The 18,611-nt window shown below is 42.7% G+C and overlaps 1 protein-coding gene across 1 annotated transcript in view; it reads right to left on the reverse strand.

Annotated features, from left to right (window-relative positions):
• Positions 1 to 1,675: 1,675 nt before the first annotated feature.
• The window catches only part of TNFRSF21 (TNF receptor superfamily member 21), a 180,374-nt gene continuing 163,438 nt past the window's right edge, over positions 1,676 to 18,611 (reverse strand). Inside the window, exons 5-6 of the mRNA XM_040348476.1 lie at positions 4,555 to 4,777; positions 1,676 to 2,189 (exon numbers count right to left, since the gene is read on the reverse strand). Of these exons, the coding sequence (XP_040204410.1) occupies positions 1,960 to 2,189; positions 4,555 to 4,777 (453 nt within the window). The 3' untranslated portion in view covers positions 1,676 to 1,959. The remainder of the gene's footprint in view (positions 2,190 to 4,554; positions 4,778 to 18,611) is intronic.

Here is an 18,611-nt window from a genome sequence, read left to right on the forward strand (position 1 = left end):
TACTTTGTTTCTCCTTTAAGACAGAAGGGGCAACTCCCTCCCAAATATAATTCATGTTTGCATCTGAAAATTCAACCCACACTCCTTAGCACCCCCTTTTTTTTTTACTTAGAACCCCTCATGCAGGTGCTGTACCCTTGTGACAGTGGGTACCGCCTCCTGTGTTTATATCACTGGGTCCAAAATCTTCTCCACCACTGGCTGCACCTATGCAGTAATTCCCTAAAAATCTAAATAAGGGGCCATGCTACTGCTGCACAAGTATGGACCCATTAAAGTCTATATGAAATTACTGTACAGGAACAGCCAGTACCATAGAAGATTGCAGACCCGGGGGTGATGCAAGTACACTGTCATGCATAGGTACCTAAGCACCTGGGGGGTTCTAGGTTTGAGAGCTAGGAAGAGAGGACTATTTTTTTTCAAATTGTAGTCAAGAAAGAATCACGCTGTTGTTGACTCTTTCTTATGAAAATGCTAGTTGCTTGGCCACCATGCTAGCGCCATGGCTTCAACTATTCACCGATAGGAACAAGTATAAAAATAAAGAGTTTGAGCCTTTTCTGATGCCAAATTACACCATGCTTGTTCCGGGTCTGTGACTCAAAGTTGTGATGCCAGACATGGCCAAGCAACAACCCCTTTTTTTATCTTCTAAGTGAGCCAGCAAAGGCAGGCCTAGTACTTCACTTGCGTATCACAAGATTCCTTTAAGGGGTTCAGCAACCCAGAAATTATATTTCCATTTTTGGAAATCGTCTACTCCACCTTGAAGTCTTGCTCCTGCAGCCGCTTTCTCTACTTGCTGTTGAAGGTGGGCAAAGCAGGGAACATCAGTTAAGAGATCTTGCTAGTCTATAGTCTACCAGTATTGCAAGATGGTGGGTGATACAAACCAAGCTTTGGGTGGACTTACCCTTAAAGCATATCTAAATCCAAAAACGAAAAAAAAAAAATTATATATTGCAGATTAATCCTTCAATGTGGTGGCGGTATTACATTAATGGCCCTATCAATCCACAGAGATGAACAAAGGCAGACATGTTTAATGTCCAGACTATGTGAATATCATGGCCCCTTCAATAAATACTTTGGAGAAATTACTTTAGCCTTGCCGTGAAGGGGCAGAAAGTATTATTTACAGGACTAATAGACAAAAGTAAATGGAAAAAGTAAAAAAAATGCTAATGCAGCCACTAAATCTAAGGACTGGTAAGCCGCAATATATCAATTTTCTTGTGTTTTTAATTTAGATGCACTTTCAACATGAGAGAAAAGCTCCTCTAGACGCATGGAGGAAGGTGTGGTTATTAAGACGAGTGCAGCATTTAAGAACGTAATCAGTCAATCCTTCAAACAGGCACCAGTGAGGTCATAGAATTTCCACTTAAGGATTCTAAACCATCTTTAGCGTACCGACTGCAGTATACTGTAGGTATGTACCATGCATTATAAGTCTATTTAGCAGCCAGAAAGGTAGGTGTCATCTCCAGCCCATTAACTGTAATCCAAAAACAGATCAGCAGACGCAGCCCAAAGTTCAACAATAAATACTGTCAATCAAGCAGCTGTTGGACAAAAGGCCGTACTAGAGTATGGGATCTGTCGATGTGGCTGTAGAATGCATCCTGATTATCATATGGTGCCGAGCATGTTTGGAATGCCTTCTGAATGCAAAAAAAAAAATGCTTATGCTGGACAAGATGTCCCAAGCAATGTCCAACACATGAAACACAAAAAAATGTGCTCTGCCAATGAAGAGATGTGAATTCCCTTAAACTGAAATAAACATGATATGTACAAAGCTGCAAATGAAGTTATTTGCAGTTTTATTTGACGCATCCAGAGAAAAGGGCCAGTGCGTTGTTGGCTTTGGGTGGTTGAAGATGGTCATGGATGGTATGAAGAAAGCAGTGAAACCACTTGTTACAAAGGCAAGCTGAACTCTCATTTCTAAGGCTACAGCAGGTCAGGGAGGTGGCTGTAGACGGAGTCCAGGAGTTTTTGGCTTGCCTCCTGGCTCTTGACGCCGGCGATCTCGAAGAGGCGGTCCAGTTTATCCTCTGCCTGCGAAATCTCATCAATGACCTGCAGCTCCTCTGGACTCAGGATGGGCAGCAAGTCATCAAAGATGGGCTGCAGGTCACAGGGGTCCAAGCGTACCTGGCGCAGAACGGTGTCTTTCTTTTCTGTATTAGGAAAAGAGTAAAGACATTATTCGGTAAGCCAGGATGACATTAACGTGTGTTCTGAATAAATATTTATTGTCAGCAAAATCTACTTCAACCAACCTTGAAATGCATCAGTGAACCAGACATTTGAAAATCACACTGTGTTCCTTGGAACACAACTTACGGTACATTGTTCATCTACTGGAGTATTTCAGGAGTCTATTTGTCAAGTCTATTTTTCTTAGGATTTCAGAGCAGCACCCTTATTACAAAGGTCGTTGACTTGAAGTGGTTTTAAACCAAAAAAATTACTTTTTTTTCAGCTTACCAATTCTTATATGTGGTGGCTGCATTAATTTTCCCTTTTCTACGTTTTTTCATTTTACCTGTTGATCCAAGCAAGGCACTTTTATTCTTCAACTACCTTTAACAGACCAAGCTGTCCAGCTAAAGTGGCAATAAGAGGATGGAGACAAACCATTTATCACCGATGGGTGCTTACAATGGTCAGCTTCTATTACTTTATGTAAATTCTCTATTACAAGAAGAGGGGGAATTTTTTTTTCTGTAACTGCTTGAAAAGTATTAGCTCAAGTTTAGCTTTAGTTTGTTAGTCAAGTTCATTTAAATCTACTGGTATATCTAAAAACACTACCCTCTCCCAGGGGTGGAATGACCATTCGGGCTCTCGGGCACTGCCCGAGGGCCCCATGCCATTGGGGGGTCCCCCATCAGGGTTGCCAGCCTCAGTAAAACCAGGGCCAGTATGTAAAATTCTATGTTTTTATGAAATGTCCCTTACCGACATCCTTGTGGTCTAAAAATCCCAAGATTATAAAGATTATAACTGCCCCACCTCTCCAGTACCTTTTCAGTGTGTGTATGTATTTACTGTATGTGTGTGTATACTGTGTGGCCCCATAATCTATTGCCCGGGGGGCTCATGAGTTGTCAGTCCGCCCCTGCCCTTTCCACAGACTGACAACCAGAGTGGGGTTGCCCTAATACAGGAAGTTATTGGCTGGATCACCAGGTAAAATTGAGGGGAAAAAACTTAAAAAAGAAAAACGAATGCAACCATCACATTTATGGGTAAGCTGTACTTTATACAATTTTTAGTTTTTGGGTTTATTACTGCCTTAAGCCATTTACTACTACCGACGCAAGGCTTAGGTCAGTGGCAGTGGAGGGTTTTATACACACTGGGGTAGATTTACTAAAACTGGTGCACAAAAAACCTGGTGTAGCTGTGTATGATGGCCAATCAGCTTCGAGTTCAGCCTGTTCAATTAAGCTTTGGCACTAAAACCTGGAAGCAGATTGGTTTCTATGCAGAGTTGCAAAAGATTTTGCACTTTTTGGTTTTAGTAAATAACCCCCACAGTGTATTTTTGTGCGGTCTTTTCACAAGCTGTCAGAAATGTAATAAAAGTGACTGGGCAGCTATACAGCCGCCCAATCGGTTTTTCTGACACCTGAAAGTGTGCCCACTGCCCCCTCCATGCTTCCTGGGCGCCGATATCTCATTACAGTGGCTTAAAAGGACTAGTAACCAGGGTACTGCTTTGGAACAATTAATTTTCCCAGATGTTCCCTATAATATAGATAATCTGCAGACACTGTGAATGGCAAATCAGTCATGCGGAAGACGTCTGTTTCGGGGAGCCTGCAGGTAATAAGTCCTTTGTCCTCTGCTTGCTTTTTTCCTCAGCTTCCACAGTTCAGGTTCCCATTAACAGTAGCTTGACTATACACATCATCTACTACGTTGATATATTTTTCTGCTCACTCCAGTAACCCTCAAACTCATACCTAAACTGTATGCATGTGTGGCCCTGAATCCCAAGTCTAGCATACTCCTGTCCTCCCACCTTTACATTCCTTCAACACAATGTCCTATCAACCCTATAGAGAGGAGCAGGCACCACACAGTAAGGTGCAAATGTGTCCCACAGCTCCAACTTGGGGCAAACACACACAAAATGGGGGAGAGCTACAAGGTTTAGGTCTGGTAACTGGCATGCAATACAACAGAAACAAGATATACCTGTGCTCAGATCCGAATAGCTTGTACATGCATGTAATCTACCAGGTGCTAAAAGGGTGTGACCAAATGTTAACATTAAAAATACACGGAAAACAACGCCATTGACCTGCAATACAACAGAAACAAGATCACACCCCTTTAGCACCTAGTAGATTATATGCATGTATAAGCTATTGGGATCTGAGCACAGGTATATCTTGTTTCTCCAGCTCTAACTTGCACATCACTGATACAAATAAGCATGTCTACCTTTCCTATACTACACCGTAATTATGTTAATTATTATAGTACTGTGGTATTTGTAAATCACAAAAGTAGAAAGGCCTACATCATTACCTTTGGTTATAAACGAGCCTGTTCTGCTAAGGGCAGAGGAGCCGCTGGAGGTGGAGTCACAGCGAAGGAGAGGTTCAGACTCGTCAGCGAAGAAGCCTTTACTCTTGTCGAGAGGGGAGGGGTCTGTAGGCGGTGCAGCTTGGTCAGGAGCCTTGAGGCAGGTATCAGGAGCCGGCATTGGTTGGGTGGAGCTCATCTGGAGAGTAAGCTTCTCATCTTCTATCTAAGGGTAGAAGAAAGAAATATCATGTAATTTTTTTTCCCTTTTGAATGTCACACGTCCATTTTAAAAAAAAAATTCAGTAGCGTTCTTTGAATATTTAGTACATTTGGCCAAATGGATTTTAGTTAGGAGTCGACCGATTATCGGTGTGGCCGCTATTTCACTTTTTTTGAAGCATCTGTAACGGTCACAAAACTTCCCAACATTACCAATATTGCTTCAGGGGGTGGTACTGGGCTGATGCATGCAGCTGCACACATCACCCCAGTACCGTTGTTTAGAGCGGAAGTTCTAAAATCTACAATAGATCAGTACCCGATACCGGCAATCGGCCTGAAAGGCAGAAAAAAAAAATCGGTATCGACCCTGAGAAAACGATATCGGTAGACCCCTAATTTTAATGTTAAAATTCCACAATCACCTGAACATAGAATGTGACCTTTTCATCATGCAACACTTGTATATTATGAATTCTGGTTTGGTGCCCTATGCGAGTTGTGCAAGCCCCATGAATGAGTGTGGCAGGCGACTACTAAAGTCTGCACTAAACCTCATCAATTAATTTTTTCCTTTCCATCTCACTTTTCTCCAACCCCAACTGCTAAAAACTTTTATAATAATTAGCAATGCTGTGATCTCCCCAGGAACACAGCCACTGCAGGAAGGTCATGTTGGCTCTGCTTGAACCACAGATCTTGATTATTAGGCTTCATTTCCACTGGCGTTTTTACAGCCACTTTTCTGAGCGTTTTTTACAGCTTAAAAACGCCTGTCCATGTTATTCTATGGCATCATGCCCACATAGGCGTTTTTGAGCTGCAAATGACATAGGCGTTTTTGAGCTGTAAAAAAAACGCGGGACCAGGGCGTTCTGTGGCTCCAGCAATAAAAAAAGCTGTAAAAACGCCAGACAATAAAAATGCTCAAAAACGCTGCGGCAGTGTTTTTGAGCTCCAGCTCACAAAAAAATAAAAAAAATAAACATGGACAGGCGTTTTTAAGCTGTAAAAAAGGCTAAAAAAAGTGGCTGTAAAAACGCCAGTGGAAATGAAGCCTTAGCATGCATTATGACTGCCCCTCATTAGCTTTGTTCCAGGATTGGGAGCTGCAGCTGCTATTGGTATGCATTACAGGGTCGTCCCCTTAGCTAGCTAGGAGGATAAACTAAAAGGACAATTGGCACAATAGGAGGAGATAGGAAAATAGGTAAGGTTAGTATAGACTTAACGTCAACTTTAGGGAAAGCAGCTGTGAAAATATGCATGTCCAAATAAAAGCAGGAGTGGAACACACCTTCACCACAACATTCAAAAAACTTCATCAAATGAAAAGCATTTTGAAAAAAATTGCATTAGCTGAGCTGTTTATAACTTTAAATATTACCGGTGTAAAGCTTGTCTCATTTTCTGATTAGCGGATTTCCTAAACCAGACTCCAGTAAGAACTCGCCCACCCCTACCTTTGTATCACCACTCTCTTTAATTAAAGTAAAAAGGAGATCAGGAATTGTAAGTGGTGTCACAATGGTTGCTCTACAAATCAGACTGGTTTTTGGAGATTGAGTTTAAGGGTTAGGTCAAGGTTACGATCAGCATAGAGTGGTGTAATGCCATGGGACACGGAATATACTTAGCCGTTTTACTGCATATACCCTTTAAACCTGAAGGTTAGGAGGGTGCTTGGCAAGTATTGAAAACAAAAATAAAACAAATAAATAACTGTGCATAGCGCAAAACACAACAAAATGATGCCTTGTCCTTAACCGATGAGTCGTCATCAACTGTGAGCGGGATTCACAAAAATTTCACATCCACCCCAGGTAGCGCCTCACACACAGAGAAGAAGGAGACTTTATAGTTTTGCATTTCCAATCGTCATTATTATATTAATAACATTAATGAACTCACGGGACAGAAAACAGCTAGTTATTCGCACAAAAGCAAACGCTGCCTGCCAGGGTCAGAGTGATCTCACCTCTTGGCTCCGCCCTTACGTGTTTTGTCCCATAGAATGTTGTCAGAGGGCTGCCAGAGAAGCTGAAAGCATTCTTCGTTTACTGTGCAATAGTTTTAGGGAAGGTGTGAAAAAAATACTGTAGTGTGTATGTCTTTGAGGGAGAGGGAGGAGAGAGGAAGAGGGGGGGAGAGAGGAAGAGGGGGGAAGAGAGGTAATAAGAGGAGGGAGAGGGAGGAAGAGAGGAGGGAGAGGGAGGAGAGAAGGAAGAGGAGGGAGAGGGAGGAGAGAAGGAAGGGGAGGGAGAGGGAGGAGAGAAGGAAGGGGAGGGAGGAGAGAAGGAAGAGGAGGGAGAGGGAGGAGAGAAGGAAGAGGAGGGGGAGGAGAAGGAAGAGAGGGGGAGGGAGAGGAGGAGGGAGAGGAGTAGGGAGTGGAGGAGGGAGAGGAGTAGGGAGTGGAGGAGGGAGAGGAAGGATTGAGATTCTCCTTTATCTTTTACAAATATCTGAAATAGATATCATCAGGGAATTTGTGTTTGCAATATAGTTAATGTTCTATGTGTTAAAACCATGATGGGTCTATGGTGCCAGAAGTATTGCAAGGAAAGCCCCAGTATTCATGGAAGCGGAGGATTTTATTTCCGATTCAGAACTAGTCTATGACATCTTTAGAAGGAAGAGTGGTTGCATAGCTCCAGTTTATTGAATTTTTACCTATGTATTTAAGGGTCTGTGTTGATGAGCCATCAGTTTGGGACGCTTCTGAGATCATACAGAACTCATTGACCGATGCATTTCACTTGTAGTTGACCTCCATCTCACCTGCTTTTACATGCTTCAAGCAGGTTTTGCATTTCCATACATTTGTTTTGGAATGCAAAACCCACTCGAAACACACCAAAGGCTGTCTACATGGGCCCCAACTATCATGAGAACCTCAGGAACACTAAAGCAGTTATAGCTTTGTGGAAATTATAATGAAGCCATGTTAAGATGCACACATTGCTTGGCTTCTCAGCAGCGGTCTGATATACAAGCCAAGTTCAGAGCAGTACATTCAATCTAGTTCAATGTTACCTGAAGGTTGGCATTATTGCTTGATGTGATGGCTGCCTAGTCACAGAAAGAAGAGGACACTGAAGGTAACGGTTAACCGGAGAGAAAGGAGGCATAACTGTCAATCACTGTCAATTAAAGGGAGCGGGCAAGGTAGCAGGAGCGACTTTCCCTGTTATTAGAGAGGATCAGTATGTGCCCTGACAGAGAAGCCTGCTGGAACGCCATGTGAATACGAATATCAGCCATAGATGAAAACATAAAAATCATTTAAAGTGAACCTGTACCTGGGCTATAGCTGGCAAAGTAATAGATTCACTTTATAGTAGGCCAAGTACACATCCTTTACTTACCTTTCCATCATTGCCCTACCACCAGACTAAACGCCTACAAACCAGAAGGCACCCAATCTATATTGAAACAAGCATTGTATCATTTAAATAAGCATTGCATTATATAATGAAAAAAGTATTGTATCATTGTATTTGTGTATAATGCCGCGTACAGACGGTCGTTTTTTGTGATGAAAAAAAACGACGTTTTTGAAAACGTCATTTAAAATGACCGTGTGTGGGGAAAACGTCGTTTTATGTCTTCTGAAAAACAACAAAAAAAAAATTCGAACATGCTCGAATTTTTTGTGTCGTTTTTCAAAACGTCGTTTTTTGTGTCAATGAAAATGATAGTGTGTGGGCAAAACGACGTTTCAAAACGACGTTTTTAAACCCGCGCATGCTCAGAAGCAAGTTATGAAGCTAGCTTCAATGGAAAAGAGTGCCGTCGTACGTGCTGAACGTAACCACGCTTTGCTAGAGCATTTTAAAAAACGATGGTGTGTAGGCAACGTCGTTTTTGAAAATGAAGTTTCAAAAACGTCGTTTTATTTCATGATTCGAAACGTCGTTTTTTTTTCATCACAAAAAACGACCGTCTGTACGCGGCATAATATTATGCACTCACTGGCCACTTTATTAGGTACACCTGTTCAATTGTTTGGCACACAAATTGCTAATCAGCCAATCACATAGCAGCAACTCAATGCATTTAGGCATCCAGATGTGGTAAAGATGACTTGCTGAAGTTCAAATCGAGCATCAGAATGGGGAAGAAAAGGGGATTTAAGTGACTGAGTGTGGCATGGTTGTTGGTGCCGAACGGGCTGGTCTGATTATTTCATAATCTGCTGATCTACTGGGATTTTCATGCACAAACATCTCTAGGGTTTACAGAGAATGGTCAGAAAAAGAGAAAATATCTAGTGAGCGGCATTTGTGTGGGCGAATGGACAGACGATAGAAAGGTAACAGTAACTCAAACAACCATTCCTTACAACCAAAGAATGCAGAATACCATCTCTGAATGCACGACACATCGAACCTGTTGCTGTAGCCCAAGCAGATGGGCTACAGCAACAGAAGACCAAACCACGTGCCACGCCTGTCAGCTAAGAACAGGAAACAGAAACTACAATTTGCACAGGCTCTCCAAAATTGGATAATAGAGGATTGGAAAATGTTGCCTGGCGAGAGGAGTCTCAATTTCAGCTGCGACATTCAGATAGTAGGGTTAGAATTAGGTGTAAACAAAGTAAAAGCATGGATCCATCCTGCCTTGTAGCAACAGTTCAGGCTGGTAGTGGTGGTATAATGGTGTAGGGGATATTTTAAATGGCACACTTTGGACCCCTTCGTACCAATTAAGCAGTGTTTAAAAGTCACGGCCTACCCTTTATGACTACAATCTACCCATCTTCTGATGGCTCCTTCCGGATAGGTTCACACTGCTGCAATCTCAAAATCGCGCAATTTTACCGCGACTTCGCATTTCAGGGAATGCCAGTCTATAGAGCTGAATTCGCATTGCACACGGATCAAACTCACACACAGGGCCGATTCGCCCTATAGGCTCACTAGGCAAGCCGCTTAGGGCCCCTGCAAGGCTGCGGAGGGCCCCCCAAATTACTTGAGGCCCCGCCTGGTGAGAAGTCAATTTCAGCCCCTCACCCCGTCGGCAGCGCCCCCCCCCCCCCCCCCGCTTCTCAACTTTAATGTGACATGTCATCTTCGGCAGCTCCCCCCCCCCCCCCCCGTTTCTCAACTTTAATGTGACATGTCACCTTCGGCAGCCCCCACCCCCCCCCGTTTCTTAACTTTAACCGCCCACTGTATATATACGTCCTGTTTTTAAAGATGAATATCTCGGTAACGGCAGCAGCTGCTGCCACAACCGAGATATCCATCTCTTCAGTGGGCGGGCCTGTAAACGATAACGGTGGTCTCCACCGCGAGATCGCCCCCCCCCCCCAGTTTTACTCACCTGAGCCCTGGAATGTCCCACGGCAAGGACACGCAGTCTCTCTGCCCAGGGGGTTCTTGGCTCTTCATTGGATAGATTGATTGACAGCAGCGGGAGCCAATGGCTGCGCTGCCATCAAATCCAACAGGGCCGCCGAGGGGCGGGGTCGAGTCCTGCATTCGGCGGCCATGGACGCAGGAATGATGGACTCGAGAGTGCGCCAGCAAGGTAATCCCCCTGCTCTTCTCCTAGGGGGTTATCTAATGTGGGGAGGAGCCGCAAGACGCGCCGAGGGACCCCAGAAGAGGACGATGGGACCACACTGTCCAAAATGAACTGCACAGCGGAGGCAAGTATATGTTATTTAAAAAAAAACAAAAAAAAAACGGAACCTTTAGTATAACTTTAAACCTTATTACACACGTATATTCATGTACTGTATCCTTCTGCCAGTTCTGGCACCACCACCCACGGAGATGGTAGCAGGGAGGGGGTTGACACTGCTGCAATATGCTGTAAGCTAAAACAACAAAATAAAAAATAAAAAAGCCACCAAGTGAGATTACTGGCTTAGAAGACATGAAAGATATTCTAGATCTCTTGTACATTTAGCCAGTCCACTTTAGTTTCTAATGGCAAAAAACGATGGAGCTGGATGCTATGAACAAATCAACCCTTGAAGCAACCCTTGACTTTCATATCAGAAGAGACCGCAGCAGGAAAATTGTACGTTGCTAGCCTGCAATTTCTCTAGCATGCCACTTTTGCACTGCGGGGCCGTGTGCACAAATACAGAGGAGCGCACAACACTCAGAGCCGATATTAAATGACACCAGCTACCAGCAAGAAGGAGGAGTCACGTGACCAGGGACAGCCAGCTCACCTCTAGATGGTCATTGATTTAATATCATACAGACTGAGCTCTAATCAGATGAAGGGCTTAGTTGGGTGGCACTATCCCCTAGCGCAGTGTACAATCACAGCTGGAAAAAAGCCCTCAAGGGCCTATTCACATGTCGTTACAGCGTGCTTTAGTTATTTGTGTTGGTGCAATGTGGTGCCATTTTTGGCAGCATCCATCACAAGGTGCCTTGGCGTGCCATTTAGAATAACTGCCACCACACCAATGCACTTAACATGTGCTGACATGCCTTACTGCAGCAACATGGTGTGAATGGGTCCCAGGTACTCATGCATACCAGCCTCATTGGGCTGCAATGACCAACGCAGTCCCAAATACAAGACTTGCTTTATACGAGGTTGGTCACACCAACTGTATTGCTGTATTAGTGTGCAATGCAATGAAAGGATGCCGGTGCAGCTACGTCACAAAATAGCTGTCAGTGGGGCTTTTCCCACGCATGCGCAACTTCACCACTGTTTTATCGCGGATGCAATTTGGGGTCCAGAAAAATTATAGACCCGAGCGGGTGGGCGGAGCAGTGATTTGTTTAAACTTGTTATCAGCAGCACCGCGTCCAGCCCCCGCCCTAGCCCGTTCTTTCTACTAACCCGTACCGAGTACACAGTGCTATGCACGGGGCCCACCCCCTTCTCCAAGCACCGCTCTATCTCCCACTTTCCCTCGGTTACGGGTTAGTAGAAAGAACAGACTGGGAGCGGTGCTGTCGATGACAAGTTTAAACAAATCACCACTCTGCCCACCCGCTCGGGTCTATAATTTTTTTGGACCCGAAAATTGCACCCACGCAAGCGCGATAAAACAGTGGTGAAGTCGCGCATGCACGGCAAAGCCCCGCGAACAGCTGTTTCGTGACATAGCCGCACTGGAAGTGGCGCGGTCAAGACTTTTTATAAGTCCAGGATTTTTTTAGAACACCTGAACACATTTTATTGCAACACAGAGCTTTACGACACTTTGGAACACAACACAACATGCTGCCTCGCATAGGGTCGAATGATGTGAAAGAAAGTTTAAATGTAGCATGCAATGGCGCTAGGAGTCCACCAACAGACCAGAGCTTTGGTATACCAATATGATTGGGTATACCAAGCACCACATCCCTAAATTGTACGCCAACAATAAATTTGTTAAACAAAATACGGGACTCGCGGTGCTACATATAAAAAAATCATTTTATTACATCCCATTAAAAACGGATTCCGGGTATAATATCAAACAAGCCATCATTAAAATATACCAGACACTTCCAGCCTTGGACCCACAATAAACATTTATAAAGAATATACAAAAATTTTAACAATCCAAAACATGGTGTAGATCACAGATAAATCTATCTATTTTTACACGCTGAGAATACAGGTTAATCTTTATATTATATTACATTTTAAGACCTTGATCCTAGTTTGAGCCAGCTTTAATTTAGTTAAAATATTTAATTGACGAAATTAACACTAAGAATTAACACTATTAGAACTAAAATATGACTAAAACAAAACAATTCAGGTGTCTAAATCAAAATTTGATGTCAAAATTAACACTGGTTAGAAGCCCCCCCCCCCCCCACATTTTGTGCCCTCCCTTCAGGGATGACTGAACTAGAGACTTGTACCGCTTGTGGCCCCTCACCCCTGTCCTCATTCTATGTTTGTAAAACATTTACAGCTCATTATTATTTATTCTTTTGTAATTAAATGTTTACTTTTTTTTATTTTTATTGATGTATATTTACAAAATCATTTTTTGACAGTTATTTTATAAGTATAAACTTTTTATGCTTGTTTCTTTTTTTAGTACTTAAACTTCCTGCAACACTTCCGAAAGCTCCTGAGGAAGTTCTTATGTGCGAAACATGTAGAGTGAAAAGTGGTTGCACATGTTATTCAGATGATATGTCTTTATGAACAGTTATTGTATTTTAAAAGAAACATTCTAAATAAAATTAATATTTTTATAAAACCAAGATGTTTTACTACTGATGGTACCTTTAAAGTCCCGCTTGTTCGTTCCAAATTGTCATCCTTTCTTTGGTTCCAAGCAGCACCACCTATTACTACCATACCAGTAGTAATATATTTAATGTAATGATTACATAGGTAAATGTATTTATATGCAACAATGATTATCTTTGTCATTACCAGCACTATTCTATAACGCCTGAAGAAGCAACAGTAGGAAAACGCGTTGAGATCCTATAGCCTTTCGTTCTCACTATATCTGTGATATACATCAAGGTTGGATTGCTAAATTTTTTGTATATTCTTTATTAAATAGTCCCAGACCGAGGGAGATTGACCGTTATTTTAGGTTTCTTCAATTTGCGAATAATCGCACCAGCTGTTGTCACCTTCTCACCAAGCTGCTTGGCCATGGTCTAGTAGCCCATTCCAGCCTTGGCCCTGACATCCTTGGACAGCTCTTTGGTCTTGGCCTTGGTGGAGAAATTGGAATCTGATCGTTTGCTTCTGTGGATGGGCGTCTTTTATACAGGTAACAAGCTGAGATTAGGAGCACTCCCTTTAAGAGTGATCCTAATCTCAGCTTGTTACCTGTATAGAAGACACCTGGGAGCCAGAAATCTTGCTGCTAGGGGATCAAATACCCACTCATTAAAATGCAAATCAATTTATACGTTTTTGAAAAGCGTTTTTTTCTGGATATTTTTTTTGTTGTTCTGTTTCTTACTGTTAAAATAAACCTACCATTAAAATGATCGACTGATCATTTCTTTGTCAGTGGGCAAACATACAAAATCAGCAGGGGATCGAATACTTTTTTTCCTCACTGTATGTAATTAGATTGTGGGTGTTGGGCATATGTAATATACAGAGTGCAGGGCTAATGAGTGGGGAGTGTGAAAAGTACAAAATTATCTACTGGTCTTTAAAGGGTCAGCGCACGCAGACAGATAATGTAAAGGCGAAATCCATGTTAATGTCCCATTAAAGGAGTTGTAAAGACAGAAGGTTTTTTATCTTAATGTAGTCTAAGCCCCAGCACACCCTAAACCTTATCCGAGCCCCCTCTCTGTACATTGATGTCCACGAATCCCTCGGCTGACCATGACTCTCCCTCCTGATTGGCCAAGACAGCGCAGCGGTGCCATTGGCTCCCACGGCTGCCAAAGTCAGTTAGCCAATCAGGGGAGGGGGGGTCCAAACAGCAGTTCCATGTCTGAATGGACACACAGAGCTACAGCTCGGCTCGGGTGCCCCCATAGCAAGCTGCTTGCTGTGGGGGCACTCGGCTAGAGAGAGGGGTCAGGAGAAGCAAAGAGGGACCCCAGAATAGGAGGATCTGGGCTGCTCTGTGCAAAACCAACTGCACAGAGGAGGGAAGTATAAGGCTCCATGCACATTGACGCTAATAAAAACTATAGTTTATTGGCGTTTTGGCTTTTTTTTAAAAGCCCATAACTGAACTCTGTTAGCCAATGTGCCCATGCACACCTGGGCGTTTTTTTAGTGTTAATGACCTTTATTTTTTTTGGCTTTTTTCTGAACGCCCGAAATTTGCGTTCAAAGTGCCGTTTTCCGGTGGGAAAAAAACGCTACAAAACACAAAACGCCGAAAAACGCGATTGTAAAAACGCTAAAAAACGTTGAAAGGCTCCCTGCAAAGCTACTGGCGTTTTTTATAGCTTTTTTCTAGCTTCAGTGTGCATGGAGCCAACATGTTTGTTATTTTTATTTTTGTTTAAGAATTTACAAATCACTTTAAGGCCCCATTCACGTCTGAAGCGCGACGCTCCAAAACGCTAGAGGGGAAAAAATACATTATTCTCTTGGAGTGGAGATGTAAACCATCTCCATAAACGCCTGACGCCGAATGCCTGAAGCTCAAACAAGTTCCGGACCCTTTTTTGTTGGGCGGTTTGGGCGTTTTTGAGCGTTTGTATTTCCCATAGAAAGTAATGAAAACGCTTGATTCCAGCGTCTAGCGCGACAACAAGCGTTTCTACGGGCGTTTTGTCGCTTTAATCAATAGAACATTTCACCCAGGCAGAAGATAAAAAAAAAAATCTACAAACATAGCAACAAGTGATGAAAAGATGATAATTTTTCCTATTGGCTAAAATAAAAAACGTCGAAGTACAAAAACGTTGGACGACGCTGTATGCAAAGGCGCAAATACGCATGAATACGTGCGACAAAACGACCGAAAAAAATACACGATTTTACCCCACCCCCAAACGGTAAGTGATGGGACAGTAAAAGAAAAAAGCAGAAGCCCAATAAGCTCATCTCCCTGTCACTTTGCTCTTTCCTTCTCTGTGTGCTGCTTGCTAGCAAATGAGTACTGCAGCACAACTGCTCCTTGTGCTGCTTTTCCATCTGCCAGTCTGAGCTCTGCTGTGCAGTGGACTGCAAGAGGCCAATACTAAGTCAGTGAATGGTGAAAAAAGTTCAAATCAATGTAGATAGTCCCGCCACACAGGCAAATTCATAAACAATCTCCCAGGTGCACCAACGAAATCCACAAGAAGAGTGCTTTAAAGGAAAGATCCTCCACAAAGATTACAAAGGGCCTCTTACCGGATGGAATTGATCTCCAGATTATAAGAGATCTCACACAGCATGATAAGAGGTACTGGAATACTATCACACAGGCAGCCACAGCATTGGAATCCTTATCAGAGTGAGTCCTCATTAAGCCAGAAGCTTCCCATTAGAGCATCCACAGGTATGCAAGAAAACAAAAGGCTCACATAGTGTAAAATCCTTTTTTTTAATATAAGAAGTAGATGAAAACACACTTACATGAAATCGATAAAAAACGAGCACATAAAAGCCGGCCAGCTTTGGAATCACAGCCCGTATCGGGTGAAAGGTACGAGGTGACGTCAGCACGCCGCCTCCCAACGTGTCTTTCCGATTGCCCCCACAATGTGCGGGTCTGGGGAGGATGTTGTTGCTGGTGCCCCAGACCCGCACATTGTGGGGGCAATCGGAAAGACACGTTGGGAGGCGGCGTGCTGACGTCACCGCGTACCTTTCACCCGATACGGGCTGTGATTCCAAAGCTGGCCGGCTTTTATGTGCTCGTTTATCGATTTCATGTAAGTGTGTTTTCATCTACTTCTTATATTTAAAAAAAGGATTTTACACTATGTGAGCCTTTTGTTTTCTTGCATACCTGTGGATGCTCTAATGGGAAGCTTCTGGCTTAATGAGGACTCACTCTGATAAGGATTCCAATGCTGTGGCTGCCTGTGTGATAGTATTCCAGTACCTCTTATCATGCTGTGTGAGATCTCTTATAATCTGGAGATCAATTCCATCCGGTAAGAGGCCCTTTGTAATCTTTGTGGAGGATCTTTCCTTTAAAGCACTCTTCTTGTGGATTTCGTTGGTGCACCTGGGAGATTGTTTATGAATTTGCCTGTGTGGCGGGACTTTCTACATTGATTTGAACTTTTTTCACCATTCACTGTCATTTTAATTATAGCGCGATCTCCTTCCCTTTACAATTTGTCTTTGTGTAGTATAACACTTTTGATCGCAGCTTCACATTTTTGCAAAACAAGCGCAATATTTTTCTTTGTACAATACTAAGTCAAATTCATAAATAAAAAAAAATTAAAATTGTAATGATGCATTCATGCACACAAAATGGCATTTATTTGCATCTACAATCCTTGCAATATCAGTTTTATCTGGAGAGGACCTTTCTTCATGTAGAATTGTGGGGATACACAATATGAGAAGCAAATGGACATTGCTTGGAGGTCCAAGCTGTTTTTTCTGCACAGGAGCCAATTATATGTCAGCCATAAAACTGCTGGGGCTAACATTACCATGCCAGCAGGAAAAAAAAATTACACATACCACTAAATTACTACAATTAAGCGTAAACTTACAGGCTAATGAATGGCGCTGGTATTTTTTTTTTCTTATAGGCATAAATTTAAAAAAATATATATAAATTTGGTAGGTTGATTAACAGGAAGCCTCAGAAAATACAAAGCGCTCTTGTGCGTTTATGATGAAAAACATGGCTGCACCTTTTTATGCTTTCAGACTGCCAGAGGAAATGTCATTATTGACTCAATTATATACGGACTCGCTGAGCACCTGATTTAATACAGGAGCCTTTGTGAGGCTGGCAGCCTGTGTGCCAAGCAGACACAATTCATTATGAATGCGCCTGACAAAATGTAGCTGTGTGCCTGCTCCAGAAGTACAGAACGGCTCATTGTCAGATCTCCCTATGCCGTCTGTTTTATCTCTACATCCTAATGTAAGGCCAAGCTACATGGCTGATTTCAAAGCAAAGTCCATTTGCAAAAGCTGGTGACCGCTAGACGTGCTGCTGTTATACCGCACAAAAGTCGCATTGCTGTGGACTGTTGCTACAACACGTGACAATGGGGGGAGATGTACTAAAACTGGAGAGGTGCAAAATCTGGTGCAGCTCTGCCTAAAAAACATTTACAGTGCCATGAAAAAGTAGTCATACACCTTGAAATGTTCCACATTTTGTCATGTTACAACCAAAAACGTAAATGTATTTTATTGGGATTTCATGTGATAGACCAACATAAAATGGTAAATCGCATGCCAAATCGCACCCGTGTGAACCAGGGCTTACTCTGATACCCCCAACTAAAATCTAGTGGAACCAAATGCCTTCAGAAGTCACCTAATTAGTAAATAGAGTCCACCTGTGTGTAATTTGATCCCATTATAAATACAGCTGTCCTGTCAAGCACTCAGAGGTTTGTTAGACCCGGTTCACACTGGGGCGACTCGTCAGGCGCCCCAATGGTTGCTGGCGGTACTGCTTCTGATGTATAAAAAAAAAAAACAGACCAGTGATATGTCTATAATGTTAAAGACCATATAACTCCTATGAAAAAAGCAGAATCAAAGTTTGATTCTGCTTTTTTCATAGGAGTTATATGGTCTTTAACATTATAGACATATCACTGGTCTGTTTTTTATATATTCATATTTTCAGATAAATCAGGTTTATTTATTTGGAGGGGGGGGGGGGGGGGGGGGGGGGTTCTGGCATTCAGTTTTTGAGAATCGTGATCTTTAGTCTAAGCAAAAGAATCGCGATTCTCATTTTGACCAGAATTGTGCAGCTTTAGTGTGGGGGAACCTCACTTTATCTTTTTTTTTTTTTTTTTTAATACAGGTATTTCCAGCCATGTAAGTGAATAGGGCTGGTGACATCACTGGTCATTAAGGAATCGTCTGTCTGCACCTGCCAGCAGGAAGCCGTCATATGATAGCTGTAGTCATACTGCAAATATACATGATGTTCAGCTGTCGTCGAAGGGGTAAATATTTAGGTGTTCATTCAGACTAAACCTTGAGCTCCTTCCTACTAGTCAGTATCATTCAACCTGCTTCTTCTGAGCTCAAGCTGTTCTGGGTCCACCTTACAGTGATGAGCTCATCTGTCACTCTGCTTTCGACTCCTATCAGCATGTACCTGGTCAGCAATTCTTGTCCCGCTTCCCCTTCACCCAAAATTCTGCAATACTGGGACTACAAGAGGCCATTATGTCATGTTACTGGCTGCCATTAAGGTAGAGAGGAGAAACCTGACTACACTTATATTATGCATTTTTTATTTTATAAGGCTATAAATAAGGGCC

This window comes from Rana temporaria, chromosome 4 (assembly GCF_905171775.1).
Source record: "Rana temporaria chromosome 4, aRanTem1.1, whole genome shotgun sequence".
Classification (NCBI taxonomy): Eukaryota; Metazoa; Chordata; class Amphibia; order Anura; family Ranidae; genus Rana; species Rana temporaria.